Source organism: Agelaius tricolor, unplaced genomic scaffold (assembly GCF_023055355.1).
Source record: "Agelaius tricolor isolate 1412-34295 unplaced genomic scaffold, bAgeTri1.0.p SCAF_3, whole genome shotgun sequence".
NCBI classification, from domain to species: Eukaryota; Metazoa; Chordata; class Aves; order Passeriformes; family Icteridae; genus Agelaius; species Agelaius tricolor.
The window spans coordinates 55,372,594-55,392,223 of NW_027269263.1; the positions used below are offsets into that span (position 1 = coordinate 55,372,594).

Genomic DNA, 19,630 nt, shown 5'->3' on the forward strand with positions numbered 1-19,630 from the left:
TATTTTTTTTTTTTTTAGTTTGAATACTGTAGTATTTTAGCTGATAGCATTCTGGTTGTATTTTATACTAAGTGTGAATATGTTTTCAAGGTCTTCTCTGGAAGCGTTTGTGAAGTGCTTCTCTACTTTCATCCTAGTTTCAGTGCTGAAGTTTCCATCATGAGATATTTTTTTTCTACAACTAAATCAAAGCCAGGGTTTCCTTTTAGTCTTTATATCTTTATTACATTTCTGTCACTTCACTGAAGGCTGAAATGAATTCAGTCAATTCTGAGTACACCTGTGTGCCCTGGTGAGCAAGAGCACCAAGTGATGGACCAGTTTTTCTCTTGCAGCAGTGCCAGTCAGAGTTTGATGGGAAGGCATGAGGCTGGGGCTGGCCATCCTGATACACCTCAGTAAGTACAGATGCTACAGTGACTCAGGCCAATTTTGAAATATTATCATATGATTTACACACCTTTCCAAGAATTTGTTAAAGCACTTCTTTTAAGAAAATGCTGTTGAGAAACACGTGACAGTGAATCCTTATTCCCCACTCTCCTGCCAGTGAGGGACCTATGACTTATGATATCTTCAAGTACAAAGAAAACATACATGTTGTAATTGAGTCTGATTCAGGTCCTGAAAGGGGCAATCAACATCTGCTAATGAATAATCAGCATGGATTTGTATAAGTAAAAAGAGCAGGCTAACTAAACATAGGCACTGCTTTACATCTGAACAGTCATGTCACTCATCATTTGAATTATAGCCTGAGCCCTAGACTGAAATTTGGTCATAAAATGCTGTATTTTTTACTGTGGTAGTTGTATTTCTGGTGTTTTGTGGGATCTTCAAGTATCAGTTGTAGGGTTTTTTTAACTGCACCTTTTCTAACAAGTTGAGCCAAGTAAAGCTGAATGGATATAGCCTCCAAGGTACCCATTCCTTTGCAGAGTTTCAGGACAGAACTTGTTTAAAAGAAAAGCCCTGTAAGGGAAGATACTGAAAGTTATTTCAGGCTAAGCAAAGAAGTTCTGCAGTTATTCAGAGAATTCAGAATTACTCTTTTAATTTATTAATTACCACTTCATGGGGTCTGACAGGGTTCTGACACTGGACTAGGGATTCACTGCAAATTAAAAAAAATCTGGGGGATCCCTGATATCAATCCTGGTTTCATTTCCACCATTATAACTTGGAACACTTATTTCAACAGAAATAAGTGGAATTAATTCAAATCTGTCTCTATTCACGGAGTCAATTGAAATGCTCTTTTGTAGGATTGCTGGCAATGGGTACGTCAGGGTGGGAAGCATAATAAATTATTGCTCATGGCACATTTCTTTTCAGTAAAAATGCCAATGTGCTGAAAATTTAAGTTTTAGCATAGATTTGCAATATGCTAGCTATATTTTTTATTATTATTTTGCAGCTGGTGTGTGCATTACTCAAGTTCTTTAAAAAATGTATAACTAAGGACAAAAGGGGTACAGGCAAAGGATAATTGAGCTTTCTGCTTTTGTTGGGATTTAACTGATTTTGTCTGGAGAATACTGCTGGCTACACAAAACAATTTAATCTTTCTTTGATCTTCTGTTATGCTCAGTGCTGATAAGGCCCCAGCATGCACAGCATGACTGTGGGGCTGGCTCCTGCCACCCAGCCCTTGGGGACCTCCTCCAGGGCCGCAGCAAGCAACTGACAGCCTCGTCAACCTGTGGCACGAGCAGCCCTCAGAAGTACTGCATTCTAGGCTACCTGGAGGTTGGTTTGCTCTTTCTTTTTTAATAAACTGAACTCCTCTTACTAACCATGTCCTCACTCTTCCTACTAACCTTATTCTCATCTGTATGGGGAATTTGCCCAGACTGGGAAGTTCCTGTGGGAGTTATCTGAATAATTATCAGACAGTGTGACACCAAGTCTGGTGGAAGGCTGTGCCTCACTGCAGCACATATGGAGGGTTTGGCAGCAAACAGCCTCCACATACAGTGATGTGTATCTTCTCAAGGGGGAGAAACTTCCCTGAGATGCACAGGGATTGAGCACAGGGATTTTTGAAGGAGCTTTGCTCTGCAAGTCCTCTTCCCACTCAGGTCCCAGAGGTGAAGCCCATGGTCTGTGTGTGAGTGCAGGGGTCCCACAGGCTGCAGGACCTTCTCCAGAGGACATGTCCATATGGTGTTGAGACCTGAGGAGCCTGTTAAGAGATTCACACCGTACACTGTCCTCACTTTTGATCTGAAATGAGGCCAGTGTTGCTGAGAGCAGAAAGCTGCCTCTCAAAAGGGAAGACCTAATGCTGTGGTCCAGGCTTTGGTCATGTGGGTTGGTCAGCAGATCCAAAATGTGGCTGACCAGAGGGATGCCTCTCACTCCCTGGCTGCAGTGAGGAGGGGGAACCACTGCTATATGGAAGGTGTGCAGAAATGAGGATTCCCCTGTTGTACATCCTGGAGGACTTGGCCCCACTGAGTTAATGAATTGTCACAAATAGAAATATCGTCACTAAATAACAGGCTAGGCTGAAGAGGAAGTTAAAATACAGCTTAATTTATAAGCAATTGAAAATAATTACAGTTTATGACCTTCTAGCTTAATATTGTGACACATTTGCAGAGTAAAGTATGGACATGGAACCAAGCACTGCTCCAGGTTGGATATTGTATCCACAGTTTTCTGCAAAATGTAAATATCTCTTTGCTAAAATAGCCTGAAACCTCTTTCTGGTCCTAAAGCTGGATGATTGCCTTTTATTCTTGCTTTTTAGGAGGAGATCAAAAAGCAATTAAAAAAAATTAGTATTTTCACTTGCCTGTACTTATCCTTTGAATTATGTAAATACAGACTCATGAAAAGGAGCAGCTGTTCTGCAATAATCCCTGTGATTTAATGCTGCTTCAACATATCTTGACCCCTGGTGGCTGTTTCCTGAAGAGGATGAAAACCACAAACTGATGCTTTGCAGAGCTTGAGAGAGAGACCCTTTGTCAATGTGTTCTGTTCCATCAGCTTGCTTTAAATGTGTTGTGCACCTGCAGTGCATCAGAATGCCACTTCACTTTTAATTTGCTTTCTCACCAGCACATTTTGAATTCTTTGCTGGAGACATGCCAGGAAGTTTTGCATCTTACATCTTGTAAACCAAAGCTCTTCCTCTCCTCTCCTGATGACCTGTGTCAGATTTCTTAAGAGCAAACCTTACTCATGAAAGTGGGTATTAGTCAATGTGGCAAGCTACCAAGAGCCAGGATTTAGCTGGGATTCAGATGGGGAAAAAATAAAATTCAACTGCTTTGTGTTTGGAAAGAAGCACTAAAAGTAATTTTTAGTCTTTAATATGTCTTACTGTTTTTAAAATGTAGGTTAAGTGGGTTTTAGCTCAATGATTGGATTTACTACTTACGTATGTTTTGAAAAGAAAAGACAGGGCACTCAGTGTTGAGGAGCATACAAAGCTGCACAATTCAGAGGCAAGTGGGATCTGCCAGACATGGACATGCACATGCTTGTCCTTTGGAGCAGACTTTATGGAGCAACCTTAAACATAAGTTGCCCCAGTGTCATATTGTATGTCTATAAAAATCAGAGTATGAGTGTGCATGGTCCTTCCAACTGCTTGAACAACCTCAGCTCTCTTTACCAGAGCTTTGTGAAATGAGATGACATAGTATTTTTTTTTTAATTTCTTGCTCATCTTCTAAAATGTGCATTCATACATTTGTCAAGTGTAGTATAGAATGACTGAATATAATACATAGTTACCATGGTTAAAATACATTAATTATACCTGTAAATCTATATATCTTCACTTATTTAAATGCAAATAATTCCCAGGTGATTTCATAATGCAAAGATGTTAAAACCATTCTCAATTCTTTGTGGATCCTGAGTGTGCCACCCATCTCCTTCTGGGTCATTCCAGTCTCCCAGCCATGGGCACTGAACTCATTCCTCCTCCTTCAGTTCCCTCTGGGGTGCTGTGTCATCCCCTGTTCCTCCTGCCACTGTCCCCACCAGCCAGGCACACAGCTTGGGCCTCACCTTCCACTATGGCTTATTCCTGCATCCTCACACTGTGCTCTGCCCAAGTCTCCTGCAGTGTCTGTGCAGTGCATCCACCCCTGCCCACCCTGCTGAACACTTCCCTGAGACCCTGCTGGCTGTCATGGCTGCTCAGGCTCTCCTCGTGGCCCAGCACAGGCTATCTCCCAGCCCAGTATATTAACCTTATCACCTCTTCTTGCTCTCACTTGATATCAGTTAATCATTACTACCTTCATCTTCTGCTTGTAACATCTTCAAATATTACCCTTGTATCGTATTGATACCCTGATTTTCCTTTTTTGCATTGGTTTAAACTTTCCCAGTTCTGCTATGCTTCAAAAGATGCTGACAGCAGTCAGGAGGGTGGTGTCATCCCAAACCAACTACTTACCTGGTACCTGGTCTTACTGAGATCCCTTCTCCACAACTGAAAAGTGCAATTTTTATAAAGTACCTGGGGAAGACCAAGACCAACCCTTACTATGTGCATGCTTCCTGCATATGATGGTTCTCTTGGGCTTGTATATGAAAAGCCTGAGTGACTAAAAGCACAGGCATCCAGAGCAACAAGACAGGTTCTAGCCTTGCAATGGCATAAATATATGTACATCCATCTAATTTTTAGTGAAGAATCCAAATTAAGCTTTTATTCTGCTCATTTTGTTTTCTAGGCTGAAGAGAAATGCTTTCTCTGTGATTCCAGATACCCATATAATCCCTATACCCAGCACAACAGTCACATGGTAGAAAATGTTATCACAACGTTTGAGCCTGAAAGGAAAAAGAAGTGGTGGCAGTCAGAAAATGGTAAGTTCCTTAGAGAAAATATTACTGCAAATGTTACTGTGGCATTTCTTTACATAATGGGCTTTCACAAAGTTGCCTTCATGAAGAGATGAACAAAGACCTGCATCTGTTCTTTGATTAGGTACTACTGAGTGATTTAGACCCATTTGTGTGTAGCAAGACAAGAATTCAGGAAGTCTGTGTTTCTATGGACAAGTTTTAAACTCAGCATCCCCAAGAGCTGACCAGAGGATGTGTGGTAATGCTGGATTATACATGAAAGCCATATATTTTCCACAAGGTGTCTGCCCTGACAGAGAATTTTCATTTGGGGCAAAATACACATTTGCCTACAGATGTAATATAATGACAGTGTGTCTTTACAAATACATGTTTAAAAAAAATTTTAAAAGAACCAATATTTTAGGAAAAAAATTAAATAAAGCCTGGCTATCAGCTCCCTTATTCTGATATTCCAAAGTTCCTTTTCTGCAGGGCTGTTCTTGATCCATTCATCCCCAAGCTTGTATTGATTCTGGGGGTTGTCCTAACCCAGGTGTAGCACCTTGCACTTGGCTTTGACAAATCTCATCAGATTCCCATGGGCCCACATCTCGAGCTTTTTCAGGTCCCTCTGGATGGTCACTGATCCTTCACAGGTGTCAGCAGCACCACTAAGCTTGGTGTCCTCTGCAACTTGCTGAGGATGTGTGCAATCCCAGAATTGATGAAGATAGCTGTAAGTATCCTTACAGCTTCTCTGGGAAGACATGCCAGGAGGAATAACATTTACTCTGTCTTATTTGACATACAGTGATTATGTGAAAAGCATTTGACTGGTTGGAAATTAAGGCATAGAAAAATAAGATAATATGTTACCTCTATTTTGAGTATCCAACTGAAAATCCATAAGCCTTGTTTTTTCATGGAGTTTAGCAAGGATCTGTCACTGGCTCTGGACACCACTGCCAATAAAGCTGTGGGCCAGCTGTGGGAGGAGCTTTCCTTGTTCTCTCTATCTTTCTTCTGGGATGGGGTCTCATGCACACCCTGGTCAGGAGGACTCCTGAGATGGTGCATGTAGATGTGAACAATGGGGATATCAGCTGAGCTCCTGGCACTCTCTACAGGGAGTGTGTGACCTCTGGAGGTTTTTTTCCATATTCGTTGCAGTTTTGGAAGATGTCTGGTGCGGTAGTTCTGCTCATGACAAATTTCACATCTGAAAGTATAGAAGGGTTTAAAAGCTCTGTTTAGCCTGAAGAAAACACCTCATTTTATTAGTTCTCTTTTTCTTTCTTAGCAATAAGTGAATTATTTGAATGGATTTTAAGAAATAAACCTAACTGGATATAGAAACACACAAACCCAGCACCCTATCATGACCATCATTTACAGTCTGAATAATGTGAGCAGGACCTTCAGCCATCTCCTGCAGTCTCAGTGACATGCAGCATTGCTGGTGACAGTGGCAGGAAGGCAGCACATTGTATTGCCCCAGAGAGAGAGGTCCAGCTGCACGGGTTTGTGCACAGGGGATGCCCTAAAGGGTCTAGTTGCTCTGCTGGAAAAGGCATCTTTAAATCCTCCATGGGAAAACTGTCTCAGCAACCCCTTCAATGTACACATTGTGCACTTCATTTTCATTCTCTTTTCAGGCATTGACCATGTCAGCATTAGATTGGACCTAGAAACTTTATTCCAATTCAGCCATCTTATCCTGACCTTTAAGGTACATCTTTTACCAGAGCTTTTATGTAATATTATACACTAATTAACCACAGGATTAAACTGCTTAGAGAGCATTGAAAGCTCCATCTTTAGAGGTTTGTAAGGACAGGTTAGATAAACATCTGTCAAGTATTGTTAAATTATAGTTGATCCTGCCTTGGGGGAGGAGGATAGACTGAACAGCTTCCTATTTGTGTGCCTTCTGAACCTGTTTTCTATAAAGCCAAGAATTAAAACTGAAAAAATGCTTTGCAAAATTACACTCAAAAAATGTGGGACATATCCGAACTGCAGTTGCTCTTTCAATTTAGTTCAGTTTCTGTGTATCAATTATGATCCAGATGATTGCAATTTTTTTTTGTACTAAATTCCTAATTGTTATGGTAAACTTCCTTACTTAGAAAGTAATCACTTATCTATATGAAAAGTTACCTTTCCCTTTTGCTAGAGAGAGGTTCTAATGAGCTTTTTCAGAGACCCCTGTAACTATCACAGTATCTGTAATGAGCCTATAAACTCTCAAATACAAAATTTTAACATCCTCCAAAGAGGAATATCAATACAACAACCCCTGAGGTGTCTTATTAATGCCGACTTAGGGAATTCTTGAAATGTTTCTTGCAGACTTTTCGGCCTGCAGCAATGCTGGTTGAGCGTTCTACCGATTTTGGTCAGACCTGGAAAGTGTTTAGATATTTTGCACATGATTGTGCAGCTTCTTTCCCCAACATCTCTTCTGGTCCAGCAAAAAGTGTTGGAGATGTTGTTTGTGATTCAAGATATTCAGACATTGAGCCCTCCACTGAAGGCGAGGTACGGTCAAGTGTCTGTTTGTATGAGTTCAAATCATTTGTGGAACTGAAGGTCTCTTGTCTGTGTCTGCTAAAAGTAGAGGCCTGTCCTTTGATCCCTTTGGTGGCTGCTCATCTCATCTTTAGAGCTTTATTGATTTGTTTTGCAGGTTGTTTTAAAAGCCTTGGATCCCAGCTTTGAAATAGAAAATCCATATGTGCCATATATCCAAGGTATGGACATTACATGTTTTGTCCAGAGACACTTTGCTGGTAATTTTTTGTTTTGTACACCAAAAAGGGTCAACAGCTCAGTTGGTGTAAGTCAATGAAAATTAGGTACCTAATGATCTTAGGGACACATTGTATTAATAAATGAAATGGGCCAGTCTTGTTCTCTAGCCCTGGGGGCAAACAGCAAAGCTCTGCAGAGCACATCTGTGAAGCTAAACTGTCTTTCCCTTTGGATTCAGGCCCAATCCATACTGCTTTTTGAGAGCAGTCCCAGAGGTACACATGGACCCATGAAGACAATGGCTGGGAAAATGCAGAGCCATACCAAGTAGGATGCTAACACTGTAGGATGCCTATAGTGGCAGCTGTGTGCCAGGAGTGGGTCCCTGCACTACCACTGTAGGCATTACTGATCTTGGCCAATAGTGGATCATTTTCATTATTTCTTCACTATAGGAAAATTCTTGGATGACTGATTCAAGCTGTAGATTTCATACTGTTCATTTTAGCCTGAACTTGGGCTCCTGATCTCTCTTCTTTCCTTCCAGATCTCATTACATTGACAAACCTAAGGATCAATTTTACTAAACTCCACACCCTTGGAGATGCTCTGCTTGGGAGGAGGCACAGTGATCCCCTTGAGAAGTACTACTATGCCATCTATGAGATGGTTGTGAGGGGCAGCTGCTTTTGCAATGGCCATGCCAGCCAGTGTGATTCCATGCAGAACCTCCGGGGAGATGTTTTCCATCAGTCCGGGATGGTGCGTCCTTAACTCTGTCTCCAAAAGGGGGAGTCTTGATTGGTGTTTTGTGAGAAGGAAGAGATGGAGGGAGGGAGCTGAAGGAAGATCTCTGATAATCTTTGGATTGGCCATTTGCAACTGCTAGTTGTTAAATGTTTCAGTGCAGACTCTTCCTTTAAAACCCGGGGTTGGAATGCACAGAAGCTGTCTTTGTTGGCACTACTGTGGTGTTTCAAAAGCAACTGGGACAAGACATGTTGATAATAGCAGCAGAATTCCAGAGCTGTAATGGTGCAAATGTAATGGAGTAAGTAGCCTATGGCATGTGCAGACTTGAATGGCCACTTGTTGGGTGCATTCCACACTCCAGCTGGGCTCAGAGGCTCTGCAGCGGGAGAGGAGGCATTGGCACAAAGAATAGTTGATAATGCAAAGCTAACCCATGAAAAATGGATTATTAAAAATTCTAGTAATGTGATTGCCAGTTTTTTCCCTCTGGGAACAAGTGTTCTTTCTCCTGTTAAATATGTATCACAATCTGAAGACATATAGGGAGAGAGAGAAATAATCTAAAATGTTGATGTCTCCTTTGAAATCTCTCTAAGTAATTTTTTTCTAAATGTTGCTCAGTGGCTTCAAAACTATTTGGTTAATGTCTGGAGGCATTCTCTAGATCCTTTACTCAAATAATTGAAAATTATGTCAGCTGAGGGAGCCAAAGAGCTTCAAATTTTCCTGATCTTGCTGACATACATTAAGCAAATATCTCTCCTCTCCTCTCCTCTCCTCTCCTCTCCTCTCCTCTCCTCTCCTCTCCTCTCCTCTCCTCTCCTCTCCTCTCCTCTCCTCTCCTCTCCTCTCCTCTCCTCTCCTCTCCTCTCCTCTCCTCTCCTCTCCTCTCCTCTCCTCTCCTCTCCTCTCCTCTCCTCTCCTCTCCTCTCCTCTCCTCTCCTCTTTTTGTCACCTTACCTGCTCTCTGTTCTCACCACATTACAGGTCCATGGGAGATGTATCTGCCACCATAACACTGAAGGTTTCTCTTGTGAAAGATGTAAAGATTTCTACAATGATGCTCCCTGGAGGCCAGCTGAAGGGACACAAGATAATGCTTGCAAACGTAACTCAAACATGATATTTTCCTTTTTAATAGCCAGGAGTGGGTGTAGCACAATCCTAGTCCAATCCATAAGGGGATGGCCAAGTTTCTGGAAGGGAGTCTTTTTCATGCCTCATCCAGAAAAACAGATTCCCGCATTCACAGGTGCGGTGTTATCCTACAAGAGGAAGAGCTGTTTCATGTTCTTATTCTTCATACAGGAAAAAAAAAAACAAACCAAAAAAAACCAAAACAACCAAAACAATAAAGAGGAGAAAAAGCAGCTAATCCAAAAAAGATCATTCATTGGTTTGCACAGTGTTTTCCATGTGAGTGAAAGAATTTAGATAAGGCTAAATTATTCATTTCCACAGTAATGAATGATGCAGTATACACAAGAATAGTATATTAGGATCTGTAAAAAATATTTAGCTAGAGATTTCTTCAGCAAAGCAGTGTTCCCCACTGCATATCAAACACACTTACCTGCATTTCCAAGTTTAGGTTACAGTTCTGTCTGAAAACTCCAATTTTTTTTCCCCAGCTGTAACACACAAGGCCTGGGAATAATCTTGCTGGGCACTGAAACCATACAAGTAGCCAGTAACGCTGTGTTAAGTGTGGACAGCAATGTCGCCAGAGCACAGCATTTCCATGGTGTGAAACACCCCCTGTTTGCTTTGGCTTCAGGTTGTAACTGCAACAGCCACTCCAGCAGGTGCCACTTTGACATGGCCGTGTACCAGGCCAGCGGCGGGGTCAGCGGTGGCGTTTGTGAGGACTGCCAGGACAACACCACCGGCCAGCACTGCGACACCTGCAAACCTTCCTTCTACCAGGATCCGCTCAAAGCCATCTCAGATCCTCAGCCCTGCCTCCGTAAGCTTCCCTTTTAACTGCTGTATGAGTGACTCAAAGCAGGGCTGTTCTGTTAGTGCTCAGGAACACATAATCATGCAATGATTGTATGCAGGTGCTTTTATTGAAGAGCTCTGGTGTCGGGGTACAGACCCAAATCTGACCTGACATGGGTTCGGGATGGACGTGTTTTCATTCCCTTATCATTATATAACTACATATTAATTATTAAATTTATATTGTTCTATTGTATACATTGATTTAATCCAAGCATGGATTCTTGTATTTTCCATCAAACCCCCCAAACATAATTTCTCATGATTCTTGTTACAATGAAACAATAATTATATCCATTATCCAAACAATCATTAAACAATCATATGATTTATCATATGACAATCATGTAATTTATCATAGTCATTAAATGATTATACAGCTGCAGTTTTGCATGATCCAGTAAAGCCTTACATTTTCCCAGGGGCTACCATTAACATTTTCCCAGGGCCTACCAGGCCCAATCTTTCTTTCCAACTCCCCTGAATATCCCATGATTTTAGAAACATTTTATCCCTGTACTATCAGTTCTGGTTCCCTTTGCTCTGAGCCCTATGGCCGTCCCCATGCTTAAATGTCCATATGGATGTAAAAATGTTACCAAACCTATAACATTCAAACTGCCCTGCTAAGTAGCTGCATGACAGTATCCTCCAAACAGCATTGTGAAAAGAGCTGCATATTCCAGCTCCTTGCTAAACAGAGCTTAGAAATCCAGCAAAGCTATAATTTCTCTTGAACAAGGTCAATATAAATATAAATAGCAGTAGTGATGTTGCTTCTGTGACCTTCAGTGATTACAGAAGAGGCTCCAAAATGATGGGAGGAGTAAATAACTTTTGCTAGATACCTGCCATATGCAAGAAAAATAATCTTTCAGACATGAAAGCTCTTCTTCTGAAAGATAACCTAAATTCATTATTAACATAGGATGGAGAAAACACTCCGAGTATTATTTAATTGTAGCAATTGATTGGCATGAAAAGTCCTTAGGGAGGCAAGGGCAGATCGCCAGTAGCTCTGTCACTGCATTTTCATGCTTACCTGTGCCTGTGCTTTTTTTGTATGTCTCCCTGGCCCTGCCTGCAGCATGCAGCTGTGACCCCGCGGGGACCTTGCCCGAGGGCGTGTGCGAGCGCCGCACGGACCCCGCGCTGGGCACGGTGGCGGGGCGCTGCCCCTGCAAGGACAACGTGGAGGGCGCTCGCTGCGACAGGTGCAAGGCAAACTACCACGGGCTGAGCAGCAGCGACCCCCTGGGCTGCCAGCGTATGTAAAACACCTCTGCTAGTCTCCTTTCCAAAGCATTTTTGAGGCAGGGAGGTAGTTGAATGCACAGATCCACACGCTAATGCTCTACTTGAGTCACAAATACCCAGTTGTCTACTGTAATTTAACGCCAACAAAATTCAAGGTTTCTGGTGCAGCATCCAAGGCTGAAACAATGCAAAATCACTTTCAGAATGCATAGTATAATATAACAGATCAGGCTGTTGTTAATAGAAAGGTTATTAAATATGCAACTTAATTGAAAAGGGATATTGAGATGACAGGAGCTGCTGCCTTGCCAAAAGAACTTCCAGCCAACCATTCCTCTGAGAAAGGCCTGGTGAAAGCACATCCCACCCCTGCCCAGGTGCTCTGTGGGTTTGTGAGCACGTTATGCCCACACCAGGTGCTCAGCCACACACAAGGACTGCAGTGCAGATCAGCACACAGCCCTTGGCAAACCACTGCTGAGGCCTTCTGCCAGTGCCTCTGCTCTCCCCAGAGAGGCACCCACTGAGGAAATTGTCCATTTCCAAGGGTAGTCTGGAGGGTGCAGGGGCACATTCAGAGTGTCTGTGTGGAGGATGGACACTGCCTGTCATGCTGATGCCACATCTAATGTAAATGCCAGTCCTGGGGTGTCTCTGGGCCCTGCAGAGGTAACTGCACTTTTCTGTCCCTGCAGCCTGCAACTGCGATCCCTCGGGCACTTTGCCCTTCTCCGTCTGTGATCCTGCCACGGGACAGTGCCTCTGCCAGAGGTTCACCACAGGGCAGCGCTGTGAAAGATGCCTTGTATGTACTCAGTTTTTGGTTTTGCTTCTGCATGTGGTTGTGGAAGTCTCCTCATCCATCTCACACCTTTTCACTGCCAGAAAAGTAAACAATTAGTCAAAATTCAAAATCATTTTATAGCTGTATGCTCCCAATTTGCATTGACATGTCTGCTTTTCTTTCACTGCTCCCAAATATTTGCGCAATCAAATTGCAGGGGGAGGAGCACTCCCAGAAAGGAAATGTAAAATTATGTCCTTGTTCCATCTTAGCTGTTTACAGAGCAATTTGCTAGTACCAGTGGGTAAATATCTGGCTCTTGCAGTGGCTGAGCACGCCTGCTATCCAGTAAGAGGGGCAATCTCCCATGGCCAAGCACAGTAGTGCTCCATTGTTCATCCAGCAGAACAAGTTTTGTTTTGCTTTGCATACTTAAACTTTTGCCATAAAAGAACCTTTCTTTTTATACCAGGCAGGATACTGGGGTCTTGGCAACAGCTTGTATGGCTGTTCTCCATGTGACTGTGATATTGGTGGATCCCAGAATAACTTGTAAGTTAAAGTTCTTCAAGTTCTTTCTTGGGTTTAATTTTTATAAACTCTTAGGCTAGACTTTCTGGTTAGGTTAATACAGTCACAGTACAGATAGGAAAACAGAATGTAGATGAAATTTCATAATATACAAACAGTGTAAGTTTGGGTGGAGATCTTGGAAATTTATTTGTGGTAAGGGGATTTACCTATTTCCTTTGAAGCCAACCTTAAATCTGGTTGAGCCTAGATGTGTTTAATATGAAATATAAAACATGCCTTGAGAGAACCAGAGGCCCTAATATTATTAGAAATTAGAAGTTAGAGGTGAGATTTTTAACTTAGCTTCCTACCTTAAATGATAAATTTTTTTTTCTCCATCCTATTAAAATGTATAATTTTAGAAGAAAGGCTGGTTTCATTTGGGCTTCTCCAAAAATCTGTTGGGCAGGGGTTTTCACTACTGCTGTTAGGCTTCAGACAGAGGAGCACACAGTCCTATGCTGTAGAGCATATCCTTGTGAGCAGGTAAATCACCTGGTGTGTTAAATATACGTGTAAGCATATGAAAACATTCAATATCACATCAAAGGTCCTTCTGATCTCATGTCCTGCCTCCGTAATTGTGGGTGACAGATTATTAAGAATCATGATATAGTGATTCTTATAGAAAAATATACAAGAAATTATACAGGAATAGACACTAACATATGCTCAGGAAACAAAAGGATCAGTGCTTCAGGTATGGAACAGACAAAGACAAAGGAGGTTGTGAACTCTGAAGTCATGGAAAAGTAGCATTGCATCAGAAACAGAGGAGGTGGGTGATAGGAAGAAGTTTAGTAATGGAGGTAATCCAGCAATGGGAGAAATTAAGCAAAGGTGGAATGAGGGTGGGTGTGAGCTGCCCTCGTGCTGTGAGGACCCAGCTGTGCCACCCTGATGTCCTCCCTTTTCCAACTGCTCCCTAGGTGCTCGCCGAAGGACGGCCAGTGCGAGTGTCTGCCCAACATCATGAGCCGCCAGTGCAACGAGCCAGCTCCAGGATTCTTCTTTCTGCCCCTGGACTATTATATTTATGAAGCTGAGCATGCAAGGCCCCTTTCTGGCTCTGCACCCTTGGTAGGTACTTGGCTTTTTGGGTGTTCTACTGAGAGGGGATCATTGCAGCGGTGACACGGGGGCTGAGGCTGAGGAGGAGGGCTCTTGCTTGGGCAGCAGCTCTTTAGCAGGAAAATGCAGAACAAATCCCTTGGCCATTGTCAGTTTGTCTTTGTTTTTCATGGACATGACTATTCCATAACTGTGGCTGTTAAAAAGGGACAGTCACTACAGCACGGTATGACCTGCAAAGCTGCCCTTGTTGCTTCTTAAGTGCAGGCTGGTCTAGCATGAATTAGAGAAATAAATTCAATTATTTAAATTAGAGTAAAGTATTTGAGTTGCCAATAGCTCTCATGAAATGTTTTATTTCTGAGAATCTCCAACAAGGGAAGAATCAAATTACTCTTTGCTCCATTGGACTAATTCCTGCTGCCTTATATAATGGCATTGATTGTAGCCTAATTTTCTCAAGAATTTGGCATCCATCTGTAGTGTTTTTAGAAAAATTAATTCTTTTCCCCCCCTTCAACATGGGGGTAGTTGTCCCCCATGCTGAGTGCAAGCCTGGAATGTATCCCTTCCTCTGTCTATGCTGTTGCTAACATTTTTTCTCTGACATGTATAGAAACGATAGATAAGGAATAATAAAAAAATGTTTATTTGCATGTTGCATCCACAAATACTTAGCTATAATCACAATCAGCAATTATCCTACAGTCCAAAAATTAAATGGAAAACAGATGTCTGGGACATAGCTTATGAGGGAAAAGTGCAAGTTAATTTTAAAGGAGTGAGGGAAAAAGGTTTCCAGCAGCTGCTGAGCCACAGTTTAGAGTTTCTCCCAGCGAGAATAGATCTTGTTTTAAGAATATGGGTTTTCATTTACTTGCTTACCAGCCTTCAACATTGTTGAGACAGTGCTGCTCCTCTTTTATTACTTCATAGGTTCAGCCAAGCACTCTTCCAAGGTGTGACATTTACTTCCAGAAGAAAGGCTATGAGTTCATGATTGAAAATGGAAAGATTGTGTTAAACAGGAACAAGAAACGAACTGTAAGGAAATCTGGACTGGAACAGGTAAATTAGTACTTGAGTAGTTACTTAAGTTTACACCAAATAATAAAATTTTCTTTTGTAACAAAGGGCAAGGAAATGTCTGAGCACATGGGATTTGCAGTCTTAGACATTTCAATCCTGACAGAAATAAATTTTTTGGTACACAGTTGGGTTGGAAATTTTATTATTCACACTGACAGGCTTGCTCTGCTATGTCCGGTGCCTTTGTAGACTCATTTCCATTAATTTTTGGAAGAGAAAAGGCCTTATGAAAGGTAAACTTTTTTTTGGTTGCAAGACATTTTCAACAAGTTTACCAAGACATTAGCATGGTACCTCCTGCACTTAAGTGCAGCCATTGTAAGTACTGATATTTATGTATCCAGCTTATAATGGAATGGTCCTGCCATGCATGAAATCAGGCTTACTCTGTTTAAGGTTTGCAATGTGAATGTTTGGAGATGCCAAATATTCAGAGGCGAGTGGATTATTCTAGTCCCTCTTATTGCTGTTGCTGCAAAGTTATAAGAAGCTTTCCTTTACATGTGCCCCCAAATATCCTACCTTTGGGAGAGCTCTTAGATTGTCAATCTCGAGCTTGTTCAGAAAATGAGACTGATGGCTGAAACAAGTAAACAAAGTGGCAAAAATATTTCCTTTCTTTTTTCCGAGTTTGTTTTTGTTATAATTTGAGTCTGTGTGTTGTTGAAGATGCCAGTGTGTCTCTGCAGGGTGCGATGCAGTTTGGACAGGGCTCGGATGTGGCGCTGGTGTTCCGGCCGCCCAGCGCTGGCCGGGCTGTCACCTGGACAGGACACGGCTTCGCCCGCGTTCCCAGCGGAGCTGGGCTCAGATTTGCCATCAGCAATGTTCCCTTTGCTATGGACTTTGATATCACAGTTCGCTACGAGCCTGAGGTACTTGTGATGTCTTGTGTGTCTTGTGGTGCTGTGATAGGTGCAGGGTCTATTTTGTGAACAGTAGGATGAGCAACCTGCCCTATTCTTTATATCAAAAATTAAAATTGCTTGGTTTTTTACCCAGTAACAAATTGCCTTACCAACCAAGGAATATGTTATCCACTGACCCCCTTAACCCTTTCCGCTCAAATATGAAAAATCTGCACTAGAAGTGTTTTCTAAGCATTGGCTAAAATTACATCTTCTGAATGTTTCTCTTTTGGCAGCTTTACTTGGACTGGACTTTTACTCAAAAATCAAACACATGGAAAATGCAGTTCCTTTCAGACATGCATCATGTAGTCCTAGCTGGGTTTTTTGGGCAGTAAAGTGTGTACAGGCAGGAGTCATTTGCATAGATATTTATCCAGGCCTTTTGCAGGCATCCTGCTTCCCAGTTGTTCCATCTGGACCCTGAGATGTGTGAAAATTGTAGGAAAATAACCAAATTACTATTTTTTGCCTGGAGAAGATTTCTTAATGATGATGACATGTCTAGGGAAATCTGTTAATCCAAATCTGGTTAAACTCGGGTCTTACCCATGTCTTCAAAAACACACGCAAGTGTTTTATTGGTACCAGCTTTTTTATACTCCTTACTCTTTTGCAATTCTCTGGGACAGTCCCACACCTCAAGATTTTCCTGCTGTCTATTGTGTTCTGTTCTCTGACTAGCACTCTGAGGCAAAACAATCTCCCAGTGTTTTAAAACATTGGAACAATTTTTCAGTGGGCTAGTTTGAGGTGGCTTTTTCTGCCTAAGGATTGAAGAGTTGGGTTTTAAATACATTTGATACAAAGTCTTTTATGTTTACTATTTCTTATTAGATGTGTGAAAAGGCAGCTAAAGGATATCTCCAGAAAAACACTGTGCTAAGAAAAGAAACAACTCCAATGACTCTAACAGAGCTGTTTCCATTTGAACCAGATGAGGTCCCATTTCCGTCTCTGCTTTTCATTATCTATTGCAAATACAATGAATTTTTCACAATAACATTGTTTTTCAGTGCTGTAAAGAATAAAGAGAAAGTCTGTCTTGTCACTGCAGTGTGCAGTGATTCAGATGGCTTTCATTAACACTTGCAAAGAGAAAGCAGGTTTTTCAGATACAAAATATAGCCAGATTTTTTTGTCTTTTGTTTATAGTTCTTGGAAGACTGGCTTGCAAGTGTTGCCATCCAGCCTGCTGGTATCTTGTCGGGTCAACACTGCAAAAACAAGGTCCTTTCACAGGAGCCACATGAGTTGCATCTCCCAGCTTCAAAGAGGTCTGACTGTTGCTGTCTTTTTGCCTGTAGATCTTCTGTGTACAAATCATTTACTGAAGCACTGCAGAGCAACACATGTGTGGGATAGTGGGAATATCAGAAACACATGTGTGGCCTTTTCTGTTGCTGGCACACCACAGTACTACACAGGGTCTAAGGAAGAGTCTGATGCCCCAGTCCTTAATCTGGGAAACATTTGCCAAACCCAGGAGAGCAGCCTGAGATCCAGCTAGGGTTGGTTGCTCTGGTGAAGATCAGAATGGAAAGGAAATATTGACTTAAACTCACTGTCCCAGTCTACTTTCAAAACCAGCTTTTCAGCTTGGACCTGTGTAAAGAATAGAGAGAATCTGAGAGGATGTGACCAATGTCTTGATCAAATAGGGACAGGAAAGGATGAATATGAACAGTGAGTTGCAAACCCCCTTGCTAGAAGCAGTAAAACCTGCCATTTTCAGTTTAATCTCCTCAGTTTAAATTGCACTTAGAGAATCATCTGGCAGAAGTCCTGCAGCTTTCCCAGAGCCTGCAAGCATGGGGCTGGGTGCTACTCACAGCAGCAGGGCTTGCTCCAGGCTGCAGGCATCAGTTTGCAGGCACAAAGGGAAGGGAGAGCTCACAACATTCAGTAAACTTGCTTTGTCCTGACTCCTGGCTATAACTGTGCTTCATTTCTGCTAAACAGGATTGCAATTCTGCAAACTCCAGTCTGCCTGGAGCCGGGAACAGAATATTTTGTGGATGTGTATTTTTCCCAGCTCTCTGCCTCTGACAAAAAGGCAAAATCATTCATCTTGATTGACTCAGTGAGTAGTTCTGTCACAAGTCCCTTGAGGTTGTATTTCTACACAGTGCTATTTTTTTTACAGACTTATTAGAAGTATTTTTAAGTAAGGTATAGTGTGTTCTAATAGAAATTCAGCTTCTGTTTTTCTGCATTGGTATTGTTTGCATATTTTTGTATGGAAAGGCAGAATTGTATCTGGTTAAATTTTCATGGAGCAGTACAAGTCACACTTGTTGTATATGTTGCATGTATCTCTATCTGTTGCTCATTGATTATGATCACAGTCCATATGTATGTGCTGATAAGATGCTGTGGCTATGGATATAAATTTGTACAGCTCCTCATCACTTAGGTTTTTTTAAATATCTCTAATTTGTTTGAGTCATGGATATTTCTAAGGATTATTTTGGAAAAGTAAAATTAGTCTTGTACTTCCTGGGAATCAGTTCCAGATATTTTGCAAGTTTCCATCAAGTCAGGAGCAGGGTGTTAGTTTTGGGTCCTTCTCTTGAAAAATATTTTTAGGTCTATTTCTCTTATTATTCCTGTAGAACTGGACCTGGCAAGGCCTGGCTATACTTGGACATAGAACCTTCAGCTGATTTTTCCCTATCACAGTAATACAAGTATAAGTTTTGGCCAGACACTGCTTTTGGAGTCACAAACACAGCATGGCAAGACCAGTTCTGAGCATATATCAGAAGTCTTATTATAATTTTATTTTTTTAAACACAGTCTCTCTTATTTAAAGAACTCAGGGAATGTTTAGACCTTGAGAATAAATGTGAATTTAGATGACAGAATGCACAACTGCAGATTTGGAAACCCAATGGAAATCCAGGCCTCTGTCATTGCAACAGAAAGCACATTAAGAGAATGTGGGAAATTCTGGCTTTCAACATATCTAAGCAAAAATATTTTATTTTCTCTCTTAACGACAAAGCTTGGACTTATTCCCAGAATTGGATCTGTGGAGAACTTATGCAGTGCAAAGGATTTAGATGAGTACCAGAAGTATCACTGCATTGAAATTGCATCTGAAGTTGGGCCTCACGTCCTGCCCGAGGCGTGCGCGCGGCTCATAGCGAGCCTGTCAGCCCGAATCCACAACGGCGCCGTGGGTAAGGACCAGCCCGCACAGGCAGCTCTTTTGGAGAGTTGCTGGCTTTCCCTTGGGTTTGTAGGGTATGTTGACTGTAGAGATCTGAGCCTGCAGTGATGTAGAAGTGAAGCTGGCCAGCATGTGGTACCTGTGGATGTGCAGGGTATATCGCGGTGAACCCTGTGTGTGCTGCAAACACCTCTTGGTGGCGTGAATCTCAGAGTTCATCACTCCTGATGGGCTTCATGAGCAGCATGAGAGGCACCATGGCAGTGTTTTTGTGTCTTCTGAAAAAACATTTGAATCAGATGCCTTTACCATATGGCCAAGGCAGTAATGTTCCTTCTTTTCTGGCTGCTGTTAAATGACAGAGAAGTTTCTAAGCCCTCTCTCTAGATGCTGTAGGCTAGCTGAATGCCTTGGTAAGATTCCAGACATGATGGTACATAAGTT

General features: G+C 41.9%; 1 protein-coding gene across 1 annotated transcript in view; it reads left to right on the forward strand.

The window, feature by feature from the left end:
- Positions 1-364: 364 nt before the first annotated feature.
- The window catches only part of LAMB4 (laminin subunit beta 4), a 40,851-nt gene continuing 21,585 nt past the window's right edge, over positions 365-19,630 (forward strand). The window contains exons 1-18 of the mRNA XM_071423892.1: positions 365-398; positions 1,592-1,749; positions 4,704-4,839; positions 6,477-6,550; positions 7,174-7,362; positions 7,511-7,574; positions 8,123-8,337; positions 9,316-9,436; positions 10,106-10,294; positions 11,417-11,596; positions 12,282-12,391; positions 12,843-12,922; positions 13,873-14,023; positions 14,951-15,082; positions 15,793-15,978; positions 17,167-17,288; positions 17,974-18,094; positions 19,019-19,196. Coding sequence (XP_071279993.1) covers positions 365-398; positions 1,592-1,749; positions 4,704-4,839; positions 6,477-6,550; positions 7,174-7,362; positions 7,511-7,574; positions 8,123-8,337; positions 9,316-9,436; positions 10,106-10,294; positions 11,417-11,596; positions 12,282-12,391; positions 12,843-12,922; positions 13,873-14,023; positions 14,951-15,082; positions 15,793-15,978; positions 17,167-17,288; positions 17,974-18,094; positions 19,019-19,196 — 2,440 coding nt within the window. The remainder of the gene's footprint in view (positions 399-1,591; positions 1,750-4,703; positions 4,840-6,476; positions 6,551-7,173; positions 7,363-7,510; positions 7,575-8,122; positions 8,338-9,315; positions 9,437-10,105; positions 10,295-11,416; positions 11,597-12,281; positions 12,392-12,842; positions 12,923-13,872; positions 14,024-14,950; positions 15,083-15,792; positions 15,979-17,166; positions 17,289-17,973; positions 18,095-19,018; positions 19,197-19,630) is intronic.